Source organism: Epinephelus lanceolatus, chromosome 14 (genome assembly GCF_041903045.1).
Source record: "Epinephelus lanceolatus isolate andai-2023 chromosome 14, ASM4190304v1, whole genome shotgun sequence".
NCBI classification, from domain to species: Eukaryota; Metazoa; Chordata; class Actinopteri; order Perciformes; family Serranidae; genus Epinephelus; species Epinephelus lanceolatus.
In genome coordinates this window covers 23815278-23832632 of record NC_135747.1, presented here as the reverse complement: position 1 = coordinate 23832632, position 17355 = coordinate 23815278, and the positions used below count along the sequence as shown (strand labels likewise).

General features: G+C 40.3%; 2 protein-coding genes across 3 annotated transcripts in view; one reads left to right on the top strand and one right to left on the bottom strand.

Annotated features, from left to right (window-relative positions):
• Positions 1–32: 32 nt before the first annotated feature.
• Positions 33–2620, bottom strand: sp9 (sp9 transcription factor). Its single transcript, XM_033617025.2, has 2 exons — positions 2452–2620; positions 33–1911 (listed from the first exon to the last, which is right to left on the bottom strand). The coding sequence occupies exons 1-2, from the start codon at positions 2470–2472 to the stop codon at positions 613–615; spliced, it is 1320 nt and encodes a 439-aa protein (XP_033472916.1). The 5' UTR covers positions 2473–2620; the 3' UTR covers positions 33–612.
• A 141-nt stretch (positions 2621–2761) lies between these two features.
• The window catches only part of LOC117251057 (obg-like ATPase 1), a 58430-nt gene continuing 43836 nt past the window's right edge, over positions 2762–17355 (top strand). Inside the window, exons 1-4 of one of the 2 annotated variants that reach the window (XM_078174507.1) lie at positions 2762–2893; positions 6179–6270; positions 11029–11172; positions 13293–13420. In XM_078174507.1, coding sequence (XP_078030633.1) covers positions 13414–13420 — 7 coding nt within the window. In that variant the 5' untranslated portion in view covers positions 2762–2893; positions 6179–6270; positions 11029–11172; positions 13293–13413. Of the gene's footprint in view, positions 2894–5908; positions 6069–6178; positions 6271–11028; positions 11173–13292; positions 13421–17355 lie in introns of those variants that run through there. The other variant, XM_033617026.2, reaches the window with a different exon arrangement.

Here is a 17355-nt window from a genome sequence, read left to right as displayed (position 1 = left end):
AAAAAATATAAAATCTGCATCACACAATTACAGCCTTTTTTAAAGATGTTTTAATTACGATAAAATGAAAGTCTTATACGTGTGACTTTATACAGGTAAACATTTATATATAGATATTTTTTTAGCAAAGAAATAAAATGGTTAACCAAAGTTGGAAAAAGCTGTGTACATACATATCCACAAAGTGCGTCGAAAGTAAACTCCCTGATTTCCAGGATACCAACACGAATAAAACAATCATAGCCTAAACATTTACATGAAAATAACACAGAGTTTAGTCGTCAATATACAAGATGTCACTCACATTGTCCAACCAAAGTTCAACAGGTTTCGCGCACCCTTAGCAAACATCCATTTCATTTTCAAGTTGCCCCTAAAAATTCCCCAAAGGCCTACAGTATAAATCACTGTTTTTCTTTAGATGGGTTTTACGCATGGAATACTCGTTACGCCTGTGGAGAATATATTTTTTAGACTTTGCAATCGCTTCTTGAAATATTTTCTCCTTTTTATTGTCCGTCAAATAAGACCCGTTTTCAATGCTGTGCAGTTTTGAATCTGGTTTGATTTTTTTTTTTTTTTTTTTTTTTTTTTTGGAGGGGTGAAGCCTCATTAGGGCTCGTCGTGAGGAGACGGATCCTTAACAGTGATTCTGGGATTTACCCCCTCCAAAATAAGTTCTGGGGACTCGGACCTCGGGGTCTCCAGGTTACTGGTGTCGGTGTCACTGTCGCTCCCCTTTTTGCCTCCTCCACCGGCCGTGTGCGTTTTGATGTGCTTGCTCAAATGGTCACTCCGCATAAAGCGCTTGTTACACACCGGGCAAGCAAACCGTTTCTCGCCGGTGTGGGTGCGAAGGTGTCTCTGGAGCTCATCGGACCGAGTGAACCTTTTGCCACAGAAAAGCCAGTTGCAGACAAAAGGCCGCTCGCCGGTGTGCCATCTCAAATGCGCTTTGAGGTGAGATGTCTTTCCATACACTTTACCGCAGCCGGGAATGTGGCAGCTGTGAAGTCCCTTTCTGCGCAGGCTGGCCCCGGCGGGTCCCAGCCGCTCAGCCTCCTGGCAGTTCGGACAGTCACATGTTGCTCTGCCGGAGTACCGCCGGGACGACCTTGAGGAGCTACTTATTCCTGAACTGCCCCCAGAAATCATGGCGTTGGCGGCGGAAGTGTCTGTGTAAGTGGGGATGACTGTTTTGAAACCGTCCTGCGTTAACAGGTGCTGGCTGGTAGACAGTAGATGAGACGCGGTGGGGCTGATTCCAGTGGAGCTGAACGCCGAGTGCGTCAGCGAGGAGAAGTCCGGGTTGTAGCCACTCAGCTGGGAGTGGATGGCTTGAGGCGTCCCGGAGTGCAGTGAGGTCTGGAGGGTGCTTGCAGGGTTCTGGACATCGAGCCACGACCCGGGGTTAGTGTGGACATCCCACCACGAGGACGCACCGTTGGCAACATCGCCAGAGATGGTCGAGTGGAAACCGGACTTGTACCACGACTCGTACGGGTGCGCCATCCCCACACGCGGGTATAGAGTCTCTGCCGATGTGTGGACTTTGGAGATAAACGCTGACTGCCCGGACTCTTGGGACGTGACGCTGGCAGAGTTGGAAAACAGACCGCTGTACTCTGTGGAAAACGCAGACGAGGTCGGGGAGGTGGAGGCTAAGCAAAAGGCGCTGTTGCCTGTGCCACTGGTCGGCGTTAGTCCTGTCGACGCGCGGCTTGTTGCAACTGTGAAACCGGGCAGACTGGATCCCAAGTTGCAGCTGGACGAGGATCTTTTCCACGGGTGAAATCCACCTTTTGAGAAAGCGCTCGAGTCAGGTAAAGTTGTAAGAGGACTGGTGTTACCAATTTTGTTGCAAGTTGCAGCCAGCATAGCTAGAGGTGTAGTTCCAAACCGTGGCTCTTCCTGAAAACACACACACACAGAAGTTGGACTTAAAACGGGCAGCAACAAATATGTCTCAAAGACTTTGGTTTTATTTAGATATCTGGGAAGCTGATGACTGATCTGATATAAAGCAGGACTTTGGCAAATGAATTAAAACTACTGCAATTATTTAAAGTATAATTTGAGCTCAGATAAATGTGTTTGGAGAGAGTGGAGGTGCGCGTTTTAACAAGCGTATAATATAGATAAAATGCAACGTTCAAGTAATATTAACATTTTTACAAACTTTTTCACAATATTAACTGCGTCAGATGTCTGCTGAGAATATGCGGCGAGTAGCCTACAAAATATTAAAAACACTGCAAAGTTTGATCTGGATTTCGTAATGCTATTTAACTGTGTAATTTAATAATAAATAACGAGTAAAGTAATCGTAGTGAGCATAGTGGGAAATCATAACTGCAAATGCATGTTTATGAAACCAGCAAACACTTTAAGTTGCAGCGCAACACAACTTTACGCACAACTTTTACGCATAAATAAAAAAGTCGGACTCACCCCAAGTATAGACGTGGCCATATCCAGGGTCTGTGCTGTGTTGAGGGTGTTCGCGATTTCAATGCTGTTACGGCTCCAATTTGATTCAGACTCACCGTGTTTGACTCAGGTCACACGGTTTCTCTCTTGGCTCGCAGCTCCCAACACTACCTAGTTGTAGAGAGCGTGTTCTTTGAAGTACAGCTGGCGAGGACGCGCAGCCAATCTAATGGCAGCATTCGTGGCTGGGGAGGAAGTCAGCCAATGAGAGACCCGACCGCAGACAGAAACACCAAAAACCCCGCCGTCAATCATCTGTTGTGCAGCCTCTGCTCAGACTGTCATACAAGACACGATTTGGTATTTTTTTTAATGCATACAGTTATTTTTATGTATTCTCACACGAAGGCTCAATGTCTCCTTTTCATTGCAGAATTGAGTTCACACGTCAGTTCTCCAGGAGGTAAGCGTTTCACTCATTTTAAAGCGTTTGTGGATTGTGGTGACACTGTGTGTAGCTCCAGGTTTCCCTTCTGATTTTCAATGTTCAGATCATGCGCAACACGTCATTGAGAAATTGTTGCGATTTAAGCACATAGTATCCTGAACAATGTGAGGGACGCTGTTGTTACTGATGACTTTATCACATCAGTGTGTGCCCTGCGCATGCCGCTGCTGCTGCTGCTGTGTCAGGCACAGTGTAGTTAATGCTTCAGGGGAAACAACTGGTGGTATAAGCTTTATCTTAAAATCTTATTTATCTTAAAGCGCTGCGTTTCATATTGGAAAATCACACATGGATTAAGTTTGGTGAAGAAGTCCAGAAACAGGCCTGACAGCGCGGACCTCAAATCTCCAGCCGCGGTTAGATCATTTATGAGCTGGCTGAATAAAACCACTTGAATGCATGACGGCAAAAACACATTATGACTCGCAATGCATCAACTAACCTACACTTTGTTTACTTCCAGCCAAAATTTTACGCGCGTCCTCGCTCGTGCGTGTGCTACGCGCCCCCTCCTTGCTTACTTGTTGGGGGGGAGTGCAGGTGAGGGGTTAATTAAAAATGACAGCTTGCTTTATCAGCGCGCGGAGATGTGTTTTTTAAAGTATTTTATTAGCGGAAAAAAGTTTCAGCTTCCAGAGGATGCCTGCTGTAAGGCCGCCAATTCATCTCCATTAAAGCTGCTTTAACAGGAGGCACCGTGCCTGTGTTGTAGCCGGGAAATAAAACCTAATGCCACTCTAATCACTCATTTATTAAATTGTGGACAATTAAGAGGATGTTTCGACAATTTTCTCTTCTTTGCGACTCTCATATGTATTTTTTTCCTTTTAATATCACAATTCAATAAGCCCGCATATCCCATAGCTTGTTAAAACGCCCGGGGATAATGGCATAATGTAAAATTGACCTGCTCTGACGTGAACCATCATCCCTTTAAAAGTTAAAGCAATTTTCCAGAGAAAGGCTTGACCGAAAGATGTGCATTACAGTATTCAAAACGGGCAAATAATGCTCCATTATAGAGTGTGAATGCTGCCAGTCAACACAGGCGCAATTTGTTCAAATACTCTTTTTTTTCTTCTTCTTTAAAACCACCACCTTTGGAAGGGTGAATAAAAATCAGTCTCATCAAATACTGAGCGCTGCCAAGAAAATGTTTTGGGTTTTTTTTTTAGCAATCATCACAATTTGGCAGAGTGCTGTTAACAGTATTAAATGTCTATTCTACATAAACTAAGTTGTGAAAGAAATCATATTAAGTCGAGCGTGAAATGGGAATGAACGCAGGATGTAAGGGCATTTCTTTTCATTATGCTTTAATATTAAAAAAAAAAAATAGGACTACAAATAGAAATAGACTAGACTAGAAATATTTTTACCCTTAATTAAGTTAACAATTTTTTTAGATAAAAAAAAACACAATAACACTTGTTTAAGTCACTACTGATTATATTAATAATATTTGCTCCTTTGTTTCAATAATATTTTTGTACACATGATTATTTGTGTTATATTATATCCTAATAAGGAGCAGTGTAGTGTTCAGATTGCAATAATCATCCTAACAAAGGAACACTGCACAGGAATCATGCACCAATATTTTCTTTCTATATGCTATATCTTTAAGTTAAATGCTAAGAAACTATTTGTCACATTAACCGAGAATAATAAAATAATAGTGATTTTTCAGGCGGTGTTTACTTGGGACAAAAGGGGAGAACATGACCTGGCCTTGTCATTCAAGTGAGAATTTTGAGTTGAATCTGTAATTCTGGACTCCATTCGTGAGCACTTCTCTGTGGCAATTAGGAGCCTATTACAAGCCATTAGATTGATCAATGTACCTTAAACAATGGGAATGATTTATTTGGTCGAACAAAACGCTCTGCATCTATTGTGATGAGTCTAAGTGGGGGTGCATCCATCAACAAAAGATAAATGATTAATTCAGACCTATTCATTTGAATTCTTTCTACAAAGCCAGCCTCACTTGCCTCAAATCCAGATTATTAGAGCCTCATTTTCTGCATGTTAAACCAGACAGGCTGCTGGATTGGGCGATGGTTTTTGGTTGTGCCCCTGTGTGCTTTAATTTGTATTTCTGCCGAGGGAAGTTTATTTGAGGACATTTAACTAATTGTTGTAATTTCGTGTGCTCATGTGGCTACACCTGTTCCTCTCAAAGGGGGGCTGGAGGAAACTATGAGTGCAAGGATGTTTTACTTTATTTCTGTGGCGCTGGAGCTGCACAGTGTTGTCTGACGACTGCACTTGTATCATGAGAGGAAGCTCATTGAACAGAAAAAGTGGGCACAAGTATGAAGATTTTGTCAAGATGCTTTTACTTAGGATGTCTTCCTTTTCTTACGGATATCTTTTGGTTGTCTGTTCTCTCGTAAAATGCAAAAATGATGGTAAAAACAACAATTTTTATTTTATTTGTGGCTTTAAATGATTATGCGTGTGGCTCATCTGCTGCGACCCATGAGTTTATTCTTGCACTTTGAGGTTGCCAGGTCATTGTTTATTTCAGTGGCAGGTAAACAGAGACAACAGCAAGGAAATAGAAATGATATACATTAAAGTGCACTGCAAAATATACTGCTTGACAAAAGAATTTATTGCTGTAGGAAGTCGATAAGCTATAAAAGAAGGGGAAGTGGCAAAATTGCTCGGACCTGTCAGTATAGAGTTGCAACTCGTGGATGTCTTCAGTTAGACGACTGTCAAGACAGATGATTCGAATGTTAATGGAAAGCAGGCAGCTGTTGACAACACAGTCAAGCCTTCTGATAAAGATTAACCATGCTTTCAATACACACATTTCACCCAACGGTTCTGTGTAAGATTGATGTCACAGCAGCTCATCAACGTGCATCGATACTATTGACAGCTAAATTTGGAAGCATAGGTCAGCTTGCCAGCTTACAGTGTCAACTTTCATTTCCAGAGGCTGCATGTTCTATTTCGAGCGCGGGGGAGCGAGCCAGTTGAAGTGCAGTCGACTGGTTACATTTTGAGGACTTAGCTTAGCACATTTTCTGTCAATGAATGTGGTGTTTTCTCTGAGTTGGTGAGCTGTTGTGGAAGTCAGCGAGGAAATTAACTGTGGGAAATGGCTCCAAAGAAGGTGCAGGTTACGAGGAATGGCTCCACTGAAAAAAATGAGCGTGCTTTGTTGATTATGTAATGGTATTTGGCTCGTTCTGACTGCAGACATTTCCACATTGTCTTTATTAGGGAAAGGGAGGTGATGCACCAAAGCCGCCACCACTGATTGGAAGGTTTGGCACTTCATTGAAAATAGGAATTGTTGGCCTGCCCAATGTTGGGTAAGTAAAGGGTTTTTATTTACATAGATGGTATCGCCTTCTCTCCATTCACACTGCATGCACCAGCATGTGCTCTGTCCACATCTGAGCTAAGTCTTCCTCCCATGATACCAAAAATATAAATGCATGGAAGGCAGGGTGACAGCCGAGTACAGTAGAATACACTACAGACTTTGAGCTTAAGTTTCCCTTAAAGAAGCTTCCACACCTTATTTACACCACACTTTATACGGAGACAAGCAAAATGACATGTAGCACAATGTAACACAATTTTAGATTTTAGATGATTGCCATGTGTTTCCTGCTAGCCAAGGACCAAATCCCACAGGATCTTTGTCTTTCCTTCCCTGCGTCTTAACTTTCTCTCTGACTAAATGAAAGTGCTCAGTTTTTCACACAGTGCTTCCAACATTACTGTTTTTAGAGTGATAGCAAATAAGTGTCATGATCAAGGGTGAACCTGTGATTCCAAAGAGTTGTAGTCTGTCAAAAATCATAGTTCTGATAAAATAGTTAACTCATTTAAGTGTGTGTTCTATATTGAATTTATGAATGTTGGTTTTATTATCACAGCAGTTTGATTTCAGTTCGAGAAACTAGCCAAATTCTGTGTGAAATCTTGATAAGAATGTGTCATGATCCATCTACTTTAGTATAAAACTGTATGAGAGCAAACAAGAATGATCCTATTATGCTACTATGAATGTAGAGAAGAACGTTAAATGAATGAAATGCATTAACAGACCCTGCTGCCCATTGGTTTTAAATATCCTCTTATTTATCTTGTGCCCCGGTCAAACGTCAGGACACATCTTACACAGCTCTCCAGTCAGTCACAGGGAAGACACCTACTGTAGACAGTCAAGCACAGTCACTATCACATTCATACATCTGGTAATTTTGAGTTTTCAGTTCACCTAACCTGCATGTCTTTGAAGTGTGGGAGAAAATCAGAGGAATCACAGCACCACTGAGCCACCAGGCAGGCCAGTCTCTCCTGTAGATGCAACAGATCGTACGTCTCTAATATCGACACAGACAGCACATTACATGCTGGAAACTGTATGAAACTTGCTTTGGTCTCAAGTTTCAAGTTTATTCATTTGTCTCTAGGGAATTAAATTAATCTTGGACACAAAGGCTGCCACATGAAAATACGTACACACCTGTCAGCTGTCTTATTTGCACTGTATCTGTCCGACACTATTACACACCAGCATGAAATAGCACCTTATTTAGGAATCAACATGGCTGTTTGTCTATAGTTAAATGAATCAGCTCCCAGTCTTACACGTACACAAGTCGAGCAACTTTTCTTCTACATTTTAGGATTAATGTAATTATAATTTTCAATAAAAACACACATTGAACAGAAGTCCAGCATGTACAGCATCACAAAAACACTCCTTTGTAATGTTCTGTTTCCTTTTTCATTGATCTCATCTCCTTTTTAAATTATTTATTTATTTACTTACTACAACTACGAGAATATTTCTTGTGCAAGATATGATTTGGTGTCTCCCACTTAACCTTTTGTAGCTAGCCTAAAACTCTAAAGCACAATGAAGGCTAGGATACAAGCTGAAAAACCGATGTGAATAAGTTGCAGGATGTAAAACGGAGTCCCGGATCTCGACTCTGTCTTCTACATCAAATTATGCTATTATATAATGAGGGGAAGGATGGTGCATATATGATGTGAGTGGTTAGGGTGTGTGTTAGGTGTACATGTAAATAAAGTTAACAATGAGCACAGTCAACTTAAAGAGACAATACTTTAAAGAAAAACAACTGAAGGCAAATATGCAGCTAATTAAGGTGTCACTGTTTTCAAAGTCTTGTTGGTCAGTAGCTCAGTGTAATCAAACACAGTGAGTATAGAAGGTAAAAATGTGCGGTAGTTGAGGAATATTTCAGTTCTCTGAAATATGAGCAAGGGAGTTAAAGAGTAACTCAGTCTGAAGGTGATTTATATCACTAAGGTCGACAACTTGACAAGAATCTGCACGACATTGCCACAGTTCGTGTTAGTAGGCTGACACACTGTCTGCATGTCAGACCTGGTCAGACAAATCCACCTTGTCAGCATCTACCGAGACCCTCAGCAACATCAGTGACAGAGCTTAATCACAGGGCAGACCCTACATGACTTTCCTCTGAGCTGCAGGAAAAGGCCACAGTGATAGGTTATCTTCTGCTCAGCTGACAGGTCCTCATATGTTAGGAGCTCCTTGAGACATTTTTTCCGAGTCATTTTCGGCAGAACTGTTGTTTTCGAGTAAACTGGGAAGTTTTGAAAGAGATGAAAACGGCAGGTTTTGAAGGGACAGAAAGGCCCAAGGTGTTGAGATGTTGTCCAGTTACTGTGCTGAATAGTGTAGTAAGGACTTGTTTCATTATATATTCAGATACTTAACAGAGAGTAAACACTCAGAGGGTTGTGCCTCTTCACATGTCATGTGTCTTAGCTGTTTTGTCAGATTTCTGAGCTTATTGCACAAAGAGCCAACTCCCCAGAGTCCAGTGTTTTCATTTCTTACCCCAGCAAAAACCACAATTTCTTCCCGGTATAAGAAGTAGAACTCATTGAGGTTGTGGCCTGCCATACCACATTTGTGTCAAAGTACAACTTGTCAACCCTCCCATGGTTTCATCATGAATGAACCATGTTCAGATGCCAGCCTGCTGTTAGTTGGGCGTAACTGACCATTCTTCACACACACACACACACACACACACACACACACACACACAGGAAACTTGAGAGTGTGATTCAGCCAATCTCACAGCTATTTCTACACCGAGACCGGCACATGTTCTCTTTTGCTCAAAGGCACAAAAAAGTTTAGTCGTGTCCGTTTAACCCCTTACTGGGACACACTGTAAAGTATGCACAGTATATGGCCCAACTGACTCATGTTGAGTCATTCTTAGAAATCTCCTCCAGGTCACCTAGACATGAAGTTATTTTAATGGGTACCTGCCTTTTGCCTATTGTGTCAGCTCAGACTGTGTTGTGTAATAGACAAACCCTTTAGTCTGCCTACATTACATCTCACCTGTTAAAGAGGTTTTAATCTCAGTACAACTTCCTAGTTAAATAAAGGTTTTATATATTTAAACAGTAGAGGCCAGTATGTTTTATGTTTTTCAGAGCGGATAGATTGTGAAACTACCTAAGAATGTCATCATGACACTGAATTAGGCAGCTTGCATGAGGATAACCAACTTGATTGAGATTAACGAGGCATTCAACCAGAAAAACAAAGAATCTAGAATCTTCTTGTATGAACTGTTAATACAAACATCAACCATAGCATGGGTCATGTAATTTATTAGGAACATAGAAACACAGATATATGGGAAATGTGACGCTAATATGTTTTGTTGTTTGCTGTAGGTGGCCAAGCATGCACTCTGACCCCTATGAAGAAATAAATCTATGCAGGGAAATGTGTGTGTGTGATCTGGGAATGGTTTGCAAAATCACAAATTTAAATTGTGTGTGCATTGACTGCACAGTTCTCCAGCATCTTAACTTTGTATTTTGCTCTTAATCTGCATTTTCTAAAGGAAAAAACCTTCCCTTAGCCCCTTTCTCTTTGGTAGATGGACAAATTTTGATTTCAAGTGTCCCATTTTTTTCCAATTAATAATCATTTAAAATATGTTTGTAACTTTTGAGAAGACATTGATCACCTGGATTTTTAAAATTAATAAACTGTAATTGTGAATTGACAAAATTATATTAACTCAAGAGCCACTCACGAGCTCTTTTTGGAGATTTCATCTGCTTCTCAGTCTTTATTAGCAGCTGGTGTTGCCTCAGTCCTCATGTATTCACTGTATTCTATTCTCAATCCTCATTTATTCACTGTATTCTACATTACATGTTGTTGTCTGTGACATTCATGATCTTCATAGTAAACCCAGTCCAGGTTATAGATTCATATTTTTGCCTGAGTTATCTGTATGTCTCACCTCCCTATAAAAAAACACTAAAGTCTGGCTGCAAATGTGCATCACTTTCCCCAGTGACCACAGTAAACTCTTATTTGCATTTTAGTAATTTGCTGTGTAATTATTTATATCATCAAGAACATCTTTACAACTGATGATATTCGTCCCTGTGGACCGTCTTTCTTTTTTTCCCCCAAGGTGACCCTAGGAAAGCCTTCAAGTATGTTAGAGAAATAGTTTAGCTTTATATAAGGAATTAATGCATGCACTTTAGCAATCTTGAGCAATTTCATGCCTATAGGACTTAGCAAACAATCATTTCAATGTGAAGCACCAAGTGAGGGGATAAAAATGGAAAGTCCTGGATTATAGTTAACTGCCATGTAATTATTACTCTTAGACACTTGCCATTGTCTGTAGATTCTGAAGTACACTTGAGCTGCTTGTGCCATACAAAATAAATCTCTCCGTGATCACAACATGGGGCGGCATTTGGCTGATCTCGTTCAACAGCTGAGATCTATCAGGAATGTAATTTGCCCCTCGATTCCATGTACAATTGATCTATTATGGGATTATTTGACCTTGTAATCGGGCAGAGTATTTCATGGAGTATTTTTGGTTGAAGCGCTCAAATATTCAGTCCATTAGAATAACCTTTTCCTTCCTGTGCCGAATATAAAAAAAGACAATCTTGCATAATTTACTGAAGTGTTTCAGGATCATACTATCGAACCATCAGGTTCTGCACACCAGCACTTTTAGATGGATTGACCTCACCGCTGTTTTTATTTTCAGGAAGTCAACCTTTTTCAACGTGTTGACAAAGAGTCAGGCTGCAGCTGAAAATTTCCCCTTCTGCACCATTGACCCAAATGAAAGCAGAGTGCCCATTCCAGATGAACGCTATGATTTCCTCTGCCAATTCCACAAACCTCCCAGGTATGGGGTCTCGTCGTTCAACTATTATTCACACTTCAGATCTGTAGTCACTGACGGGCTTCTCGCAATAGGTATGAGAAAACATATAACAATGTTGTTGACATGTAGCTGCCAGTTCTGTATGATGTATGATTGCTGTTCTACTGTAAGGTTTTCTGTTAAGGAGAACGCTGAAGCGTCTGAACCTCCAACACCTGGTTATCATACACATTTATAGAAGCTGTTAAAGCAGGCTGAATTCAGATTTGCTGGTCTATACTGACAAAGCACTAGCGAGATATCCCTTTTTGACTGACAAGAATTGGTATGTTGAATAGCACAGAGCATTTAAGTGCATGAATTTTAGTCACAAGAAGTAAACTCCTGCTACGAGCAGTATGAATCTCTGTGCTCTATACTTTAACTTAAATACATGCAGAATAGATTCCACTGCTATTAATAAATAAATACACCAGTCACCATAAAACCAGCTCTACAGTTCCTACCTGTTTACCCACCTACCTATCCAATGTATACTCATACAGCAGTTCATATGATACCCTACAAGTTAGTGCCCCATGTTTGACTTTATGTATTTAACACAGAGTTACTCAGTTATGGAGGTTAGGTTTAGGCAAGTGAAGTTACTGTGGGTAGGTTTAGGAAAAGAAACATGGTGACAACGTACCTGAGATGACTCACTCAAATTCCAGTTCCAAACACCGGCCTCCTGGGGAAAGTCCCAGGGGAAAGTCCTGTGTTTTGTGACCCATCCACCGCCCCAGCCAGCCTCTTATCCAGACTGCTTCCCACTTTGTTCTTTACTCCTGTCAGCGCATTGGTCACCTGATCACAGTCTTCCAAATTACAAGGGTTAAGCACAAATTTTGATGCATTACTTTTACGTAGGGAAATGTATGAACAGTGCATGAGTACAGCCTGACCTCTCTCAGGATAAGGCTGGTGATATTCTACATAATTCTCATTATATATTGTTTTAACATATTTTTTTAAAAATCCCATGAAAAGACCAAAACTCAACAATGAATTGTTCCTAAGAACAAAAAGTGCCAGAGAACATCAGCAGCAGTTTATTATACATTGAGTTAATCCCACATGCATCATCCTAGTAGCAAGCAAGTAGCCAAGTAGCAAGTGTATATTAATGTGCGAGTGAAAATAGTCCCCATCAAATGCACTGAGTTACAGTGCCCAGCTGTTCTCGGAAAATACTGAGCCTGTTTTTAAAACTCACACTGTCTTTAAAGATGTAAGTCTTCAGCTGGAATTAAGTTGCTTGAATTTGAGTGTCACAGACAAAGCAGGGAAAGTATTGACAGATGTATATCTTTGTTTTCTTTTGTGGGATTTACAATAATAAAAATCTATGAGTAGGTGTAGCTGGAGCTGGAGCAGCTTCAGGACACACCCACCACCTACATGACTCACCCACCATACCCACACGTCAGTCCCCTCACGCCTTGGCCAGGAAGTGGAAACAATGAAGAAAGCAATGAAGTGTTAGGTTAAAAGAAAGGCTGTTAAGGGTAGGGGTTACATCTTGTTACATATAAGGTGAATAACGTCTTCATGTATCATGATTAAACTAAATTAATTAAGCGGAGTACTGCAATGTTTGGCCTCATAATTAATTGCTACAACCTCATGTTGCAGCAGGGGTTAAAAAAAACCCATTGTGTTGGTGAGTTTGTCCTGTTCTATTAGTGGGTGCGGTTTGTAGGGATGCATTGTGTGGCTGCAGCTATTCATGTCTCAAAATGTAGAATAATACTAGCATTAACTTTTACGATGTCCACTTTGTGGTCAAACCTCTTCAGTTTTTTTGTGTTGACTAAATATATCAGAAAGAATGTCTAGTATTCTGTTCACCTCTTTTACAGAAATCTCTTCAAAACACCTTGCAGTCTGATGCAATCCAATGCAACAACATCACAAACTACAATCTCAAATGAATCACAGCTTAAACTGGCAAAATTAAAATTAAAAGTTTAACAAACATTAAACTTTTTACAGGGCTGTTGAATTGGACTGCAGCACAACTGTTTCTGATTTTGTTGAAATTATATTTTTAAGAAAGTCTTAAATGCCTGACTTTTTTCTTTTTACTTCCTGGTTTGCAGCAAAATCCCAGCATTCCTTAATGTTGTCGACATTGCTGGCCTGGTGAAAGGTGCTCATGCTGGCCAAGGCCTGGGAAATGCCTTCCTGTCCCATATCAGCGCCTGTGATGGCATCTTCCACATGACACGTGAGTCACAGGTCGAGGGTTGCTCTCCTACATATGATTTTATATCATCAACAAATCACAGTATCTTATATTTTAGCTAAAGCAGCTGCATTGGCAACATTTGGTCACACAAAATAGGCCCAGTACCATCTTTCTGAAAGCAAAGGCCTTAGTTGTGCTATAGTTTCCTAGTAGAGCATCTTGTGTGGTGCATGCCAGCATCAACATAAGTCAGTGTTAATGAAGTCAGATCAAACCTCACATTCCTACAGGGAGGCTCCTTGAATGAGAATCCCAGAAGGGAAAGGATCTGCGTCTAGTTTAGGCTTCACACAATCAGTAGCATATTCTGAGGTCTGGAAACATAACAAGACAAATCAGAAGGAGCCTCACATAATATTGTAATATGATTCCTAATGCCACTTTTGATTAATTTTGGGCACAGTGGAGGTAAGTAAGTTATTAATAGACATAATGTGAAGATGGAGGTTTCTTTTTTGCACCCTGCATTCATTTAGAATACTGTTGACAATTATAAGGATAATAGAAATCATGTATATTTGGAGTGATTCAAAACACTGCCTTCTATGTACAGAAATGATTCTCTCAGCAAATTATTCCCAGTCTGGCTTCAAATCACTTTCCAGGTCTCCCTCAACTTCCTCCGTGTCTCTGACATGGTCTATGTCTAACACAATTAAAGTGTTACACGCTAGAATAATTCAAATTACAGCAATTGAAATGAATGCAGAGGCTCTTTTAAAAATAGCTGAATTTGGTTACTGATTGTGTGCTGTTATTGACTTCCCCCACTGTGTGAAAGGAGCTCTGATTAGAGAGTTGGTGGTGGCAGGCGCAGAACGTCCGGATATAAAGGGTTAAGATTGAGGCCATTTTGCTATATTGTCCCTAACTTGTATCTCTGACAAGTGTATTACATTTGTTCCAACACAGTTTTCAAATAGCCTTTGACTCTGTAGTTTGTGAGAAGTGGAACTGGAAGACCACCCACTGTAAGACTGAGTAATGATTTACAGAGTGGACAAGACATGTGAAGGGAGATAAACGGGTCCGTTGTCATTTCAGTTTTTAATGATTTTTGGTACAATTTAAGTTAAAGGATGAGGCCGGTGTTATTCTATATATTTCTAATTGTCAACAAAACCCTTGAAAAGATCAAAACCAACAATGTATTCGCCTGTCTCTCAATACTTTCAGACTTCCTCAGCCTGTTTGTGGCTCTTTTAAACAGGTCACAAATATATAATTGATGTTTTTTTGAGAATAAACAACAGGGATTTGTAACTTCCCAAAACAGCTGGGCACTGAAGTTTTAACAAACTTTACACAAACAGGAGTAAATAGTGTATTTGTTGAGGACTATTTTAGGTGTACACATTTGCTTCACTATTGAATATTTGCAGCTGCAGCACCAACCCAATCACCAGGAAAAAAATGCCATTCCACGTTTCTGCATACCATAGATATGTTACATTTGCATGTTATTTTGTAGAAGGTATGCTAATACTGTACATGTCAACAATGCCATGGTTAACATTTAGTTAGGTTTCCATAACTACTTGGTTTAGGTTTGAAAAAGATCATGTTTGGGCTTAAAATGCCTGGTTTTGGGGGCACAGTCTCGGCAGGAAAAGCAGTGATGTTTCAGTATATAACAGTCATATTCATGCCATATTCCTGACAGGAAACTCAGAGATGTCTCTTTAAGAGACAGCCGCTTTTCTTGGCACTATCCCCACTGAAAAAAACAGTGATATGCAACAGAAACCTATGTTTTGAGCTGATAAGCTGCCAGAAACGCAGCAATGATGCACAAATACAGGCCATTTTGTTGTTTGTTGGTCTTGAACAGTGATCTGCAGGGTCTGCAGCTTGGCAGGTGTCTCGCTTGGGTTGCGCTGTCCACCATCCAGCCACCTCCCAATGACAAAGTCAGCTCATGTTACATCACTTTAGAAACATCGATATGATACATATGAAACATGCAGATAGAACGTATCTGTGGTTTACAGAGCAATGCCAACATTGTCTTCTAGTGACTGGGATGGTAGGACAGTGATGTGGGATTTACTCATGACACCATGTTCATGGTTATAAAGGAACGTCTTAGCCAGTGTAACACAAGCCAAGGCCCCCGGAACAATGCTAAGCTTTAAAGCCCAGTTATCATAGTGGCCAAAAATGGGAATTACAACTTCCAGGTCCATCATGTGATGCCACAGGGCCTAAAATGACTTTTTCCAATACACATACATTGTGAATAAGATGCATGTAAATTAGCAGATACATCAGTCACAATCAGTGGTGTAGTGGAGGGTATATGCAGGTATACAGAGTATATCCACCTCTTTTTCTGGACATTTATAGTATATCCACCTATTAGCCAAAAAGCCACTGGAATATATAAGAGAGTATACCCACTTCCTACTCCTTTGATAACCTACACATCTACTCAGTAGTACACCCACCTCATCAACTACCACTACACCACTGGTTACAACCCCCGCAGATATTAAGCTATTCAGTTCGATAACATTTCAAAAACCTAGAAGAGCTGTACGATTAAATAATGTTCTTCCCCATTCGCGTTAGCGGAGGGCTACACCACAAGTTAGCCACTCATCTGGTGGAAGTCTCTGGTGTGTTTGTTCTATGGGCCCATAGATATGGAGGATCCAGGTTATTTTATACCCAGGAAGTCAAACTTTTTTGGCTTCATGTGCCATTGAGCAACATTCACAGGAATAAAATGGGCTGTGCCTCCAATGCTTTATCAAGTTCTCATAATATATCCATGGTGTATAGCTAACTCATGTTTTTTATAGTTTTGGGCAACAATAGAGATATGTCACAGGGGAATAAGCTATATCACACATAAGCAATTAAAAGACTCAGGGTTTTGTTGGTTTTGGTCTTTTTATGAGACTTGAGAGTAATAAAACCATGAAATATTGTTCTTTAAAAGTTGCTCAGATTTTAAACATTACAGTCAGTGGTATCAGAATGTCCAGAATTAATGTGTTCATCTTCTTGTGGTTTGCTCACATTTAGTGATGCTAATTTACATTATTGGATATATACATTATTGTCACTTATGTGTGTCATATGTATGTTTAGAATCATTATGTGATGGTTAAAAACACCCACAGTTCCTTTGATATGTGCCAAATGTATAGGCCAGATCCTCTCTCAAAACCAACCCTATTGTTTCTGCTCACACAAAGAAGACAAACATCCACGAGAGTCATAAATAGGAAGATCGAAAGCTGCTTCTGTGTGTGTGTGTGTGTGTGTGTGTGTGTGTGTGTGTGTTTACATCTGTCCGCTTTGGCATGCCATTGTTTCCACTCTCATGAAGTCCTTGGAAACAATGTGGTATGTTTCACAAGTTAACCATTAGACATAGCTGGTTTTGTTTAGTAATTATATCTATCTGGTGTGAGGCTGACTGCAATGTTGAGGCCGCTGCTTTTATATGGCGTGATTATATGGTTGTGGGGGATCACACTTTTTCATGTCTGGAGTGGTATGTTTTGTTTTGTTTGGGGGTTTTTTTTGTCTGGGAATTAGCAGAAGGCTTTATAAAGATACTTTGGATGCTCAGCATTAGTAACAAGAAACAGTTATTGTTAGTACAAACTGAGGACACAAGCAACTGTCCAGAGCCTGATGAAACTAAGTCTGGAGGTCATGTTAAGCCAAAACTAACCCAAAATTATCATTGTTTATGAATTGTTCATCCTGTGTTATGTTAAGTTTCTGAAGAAAACTTTGTTTGGTTCATGTGCCTCTTGGGAAGTTTCAAAAATGGAGAAATTCTTGATGAACTGAAGTCATAGGGGTCTGTGTTTAACAACAACAAAACTACATCAAAATGTTCATTTATAAACTGTCACACAGCTCTTGCAGTATAATCCAAGTCTCATTTATCTAGT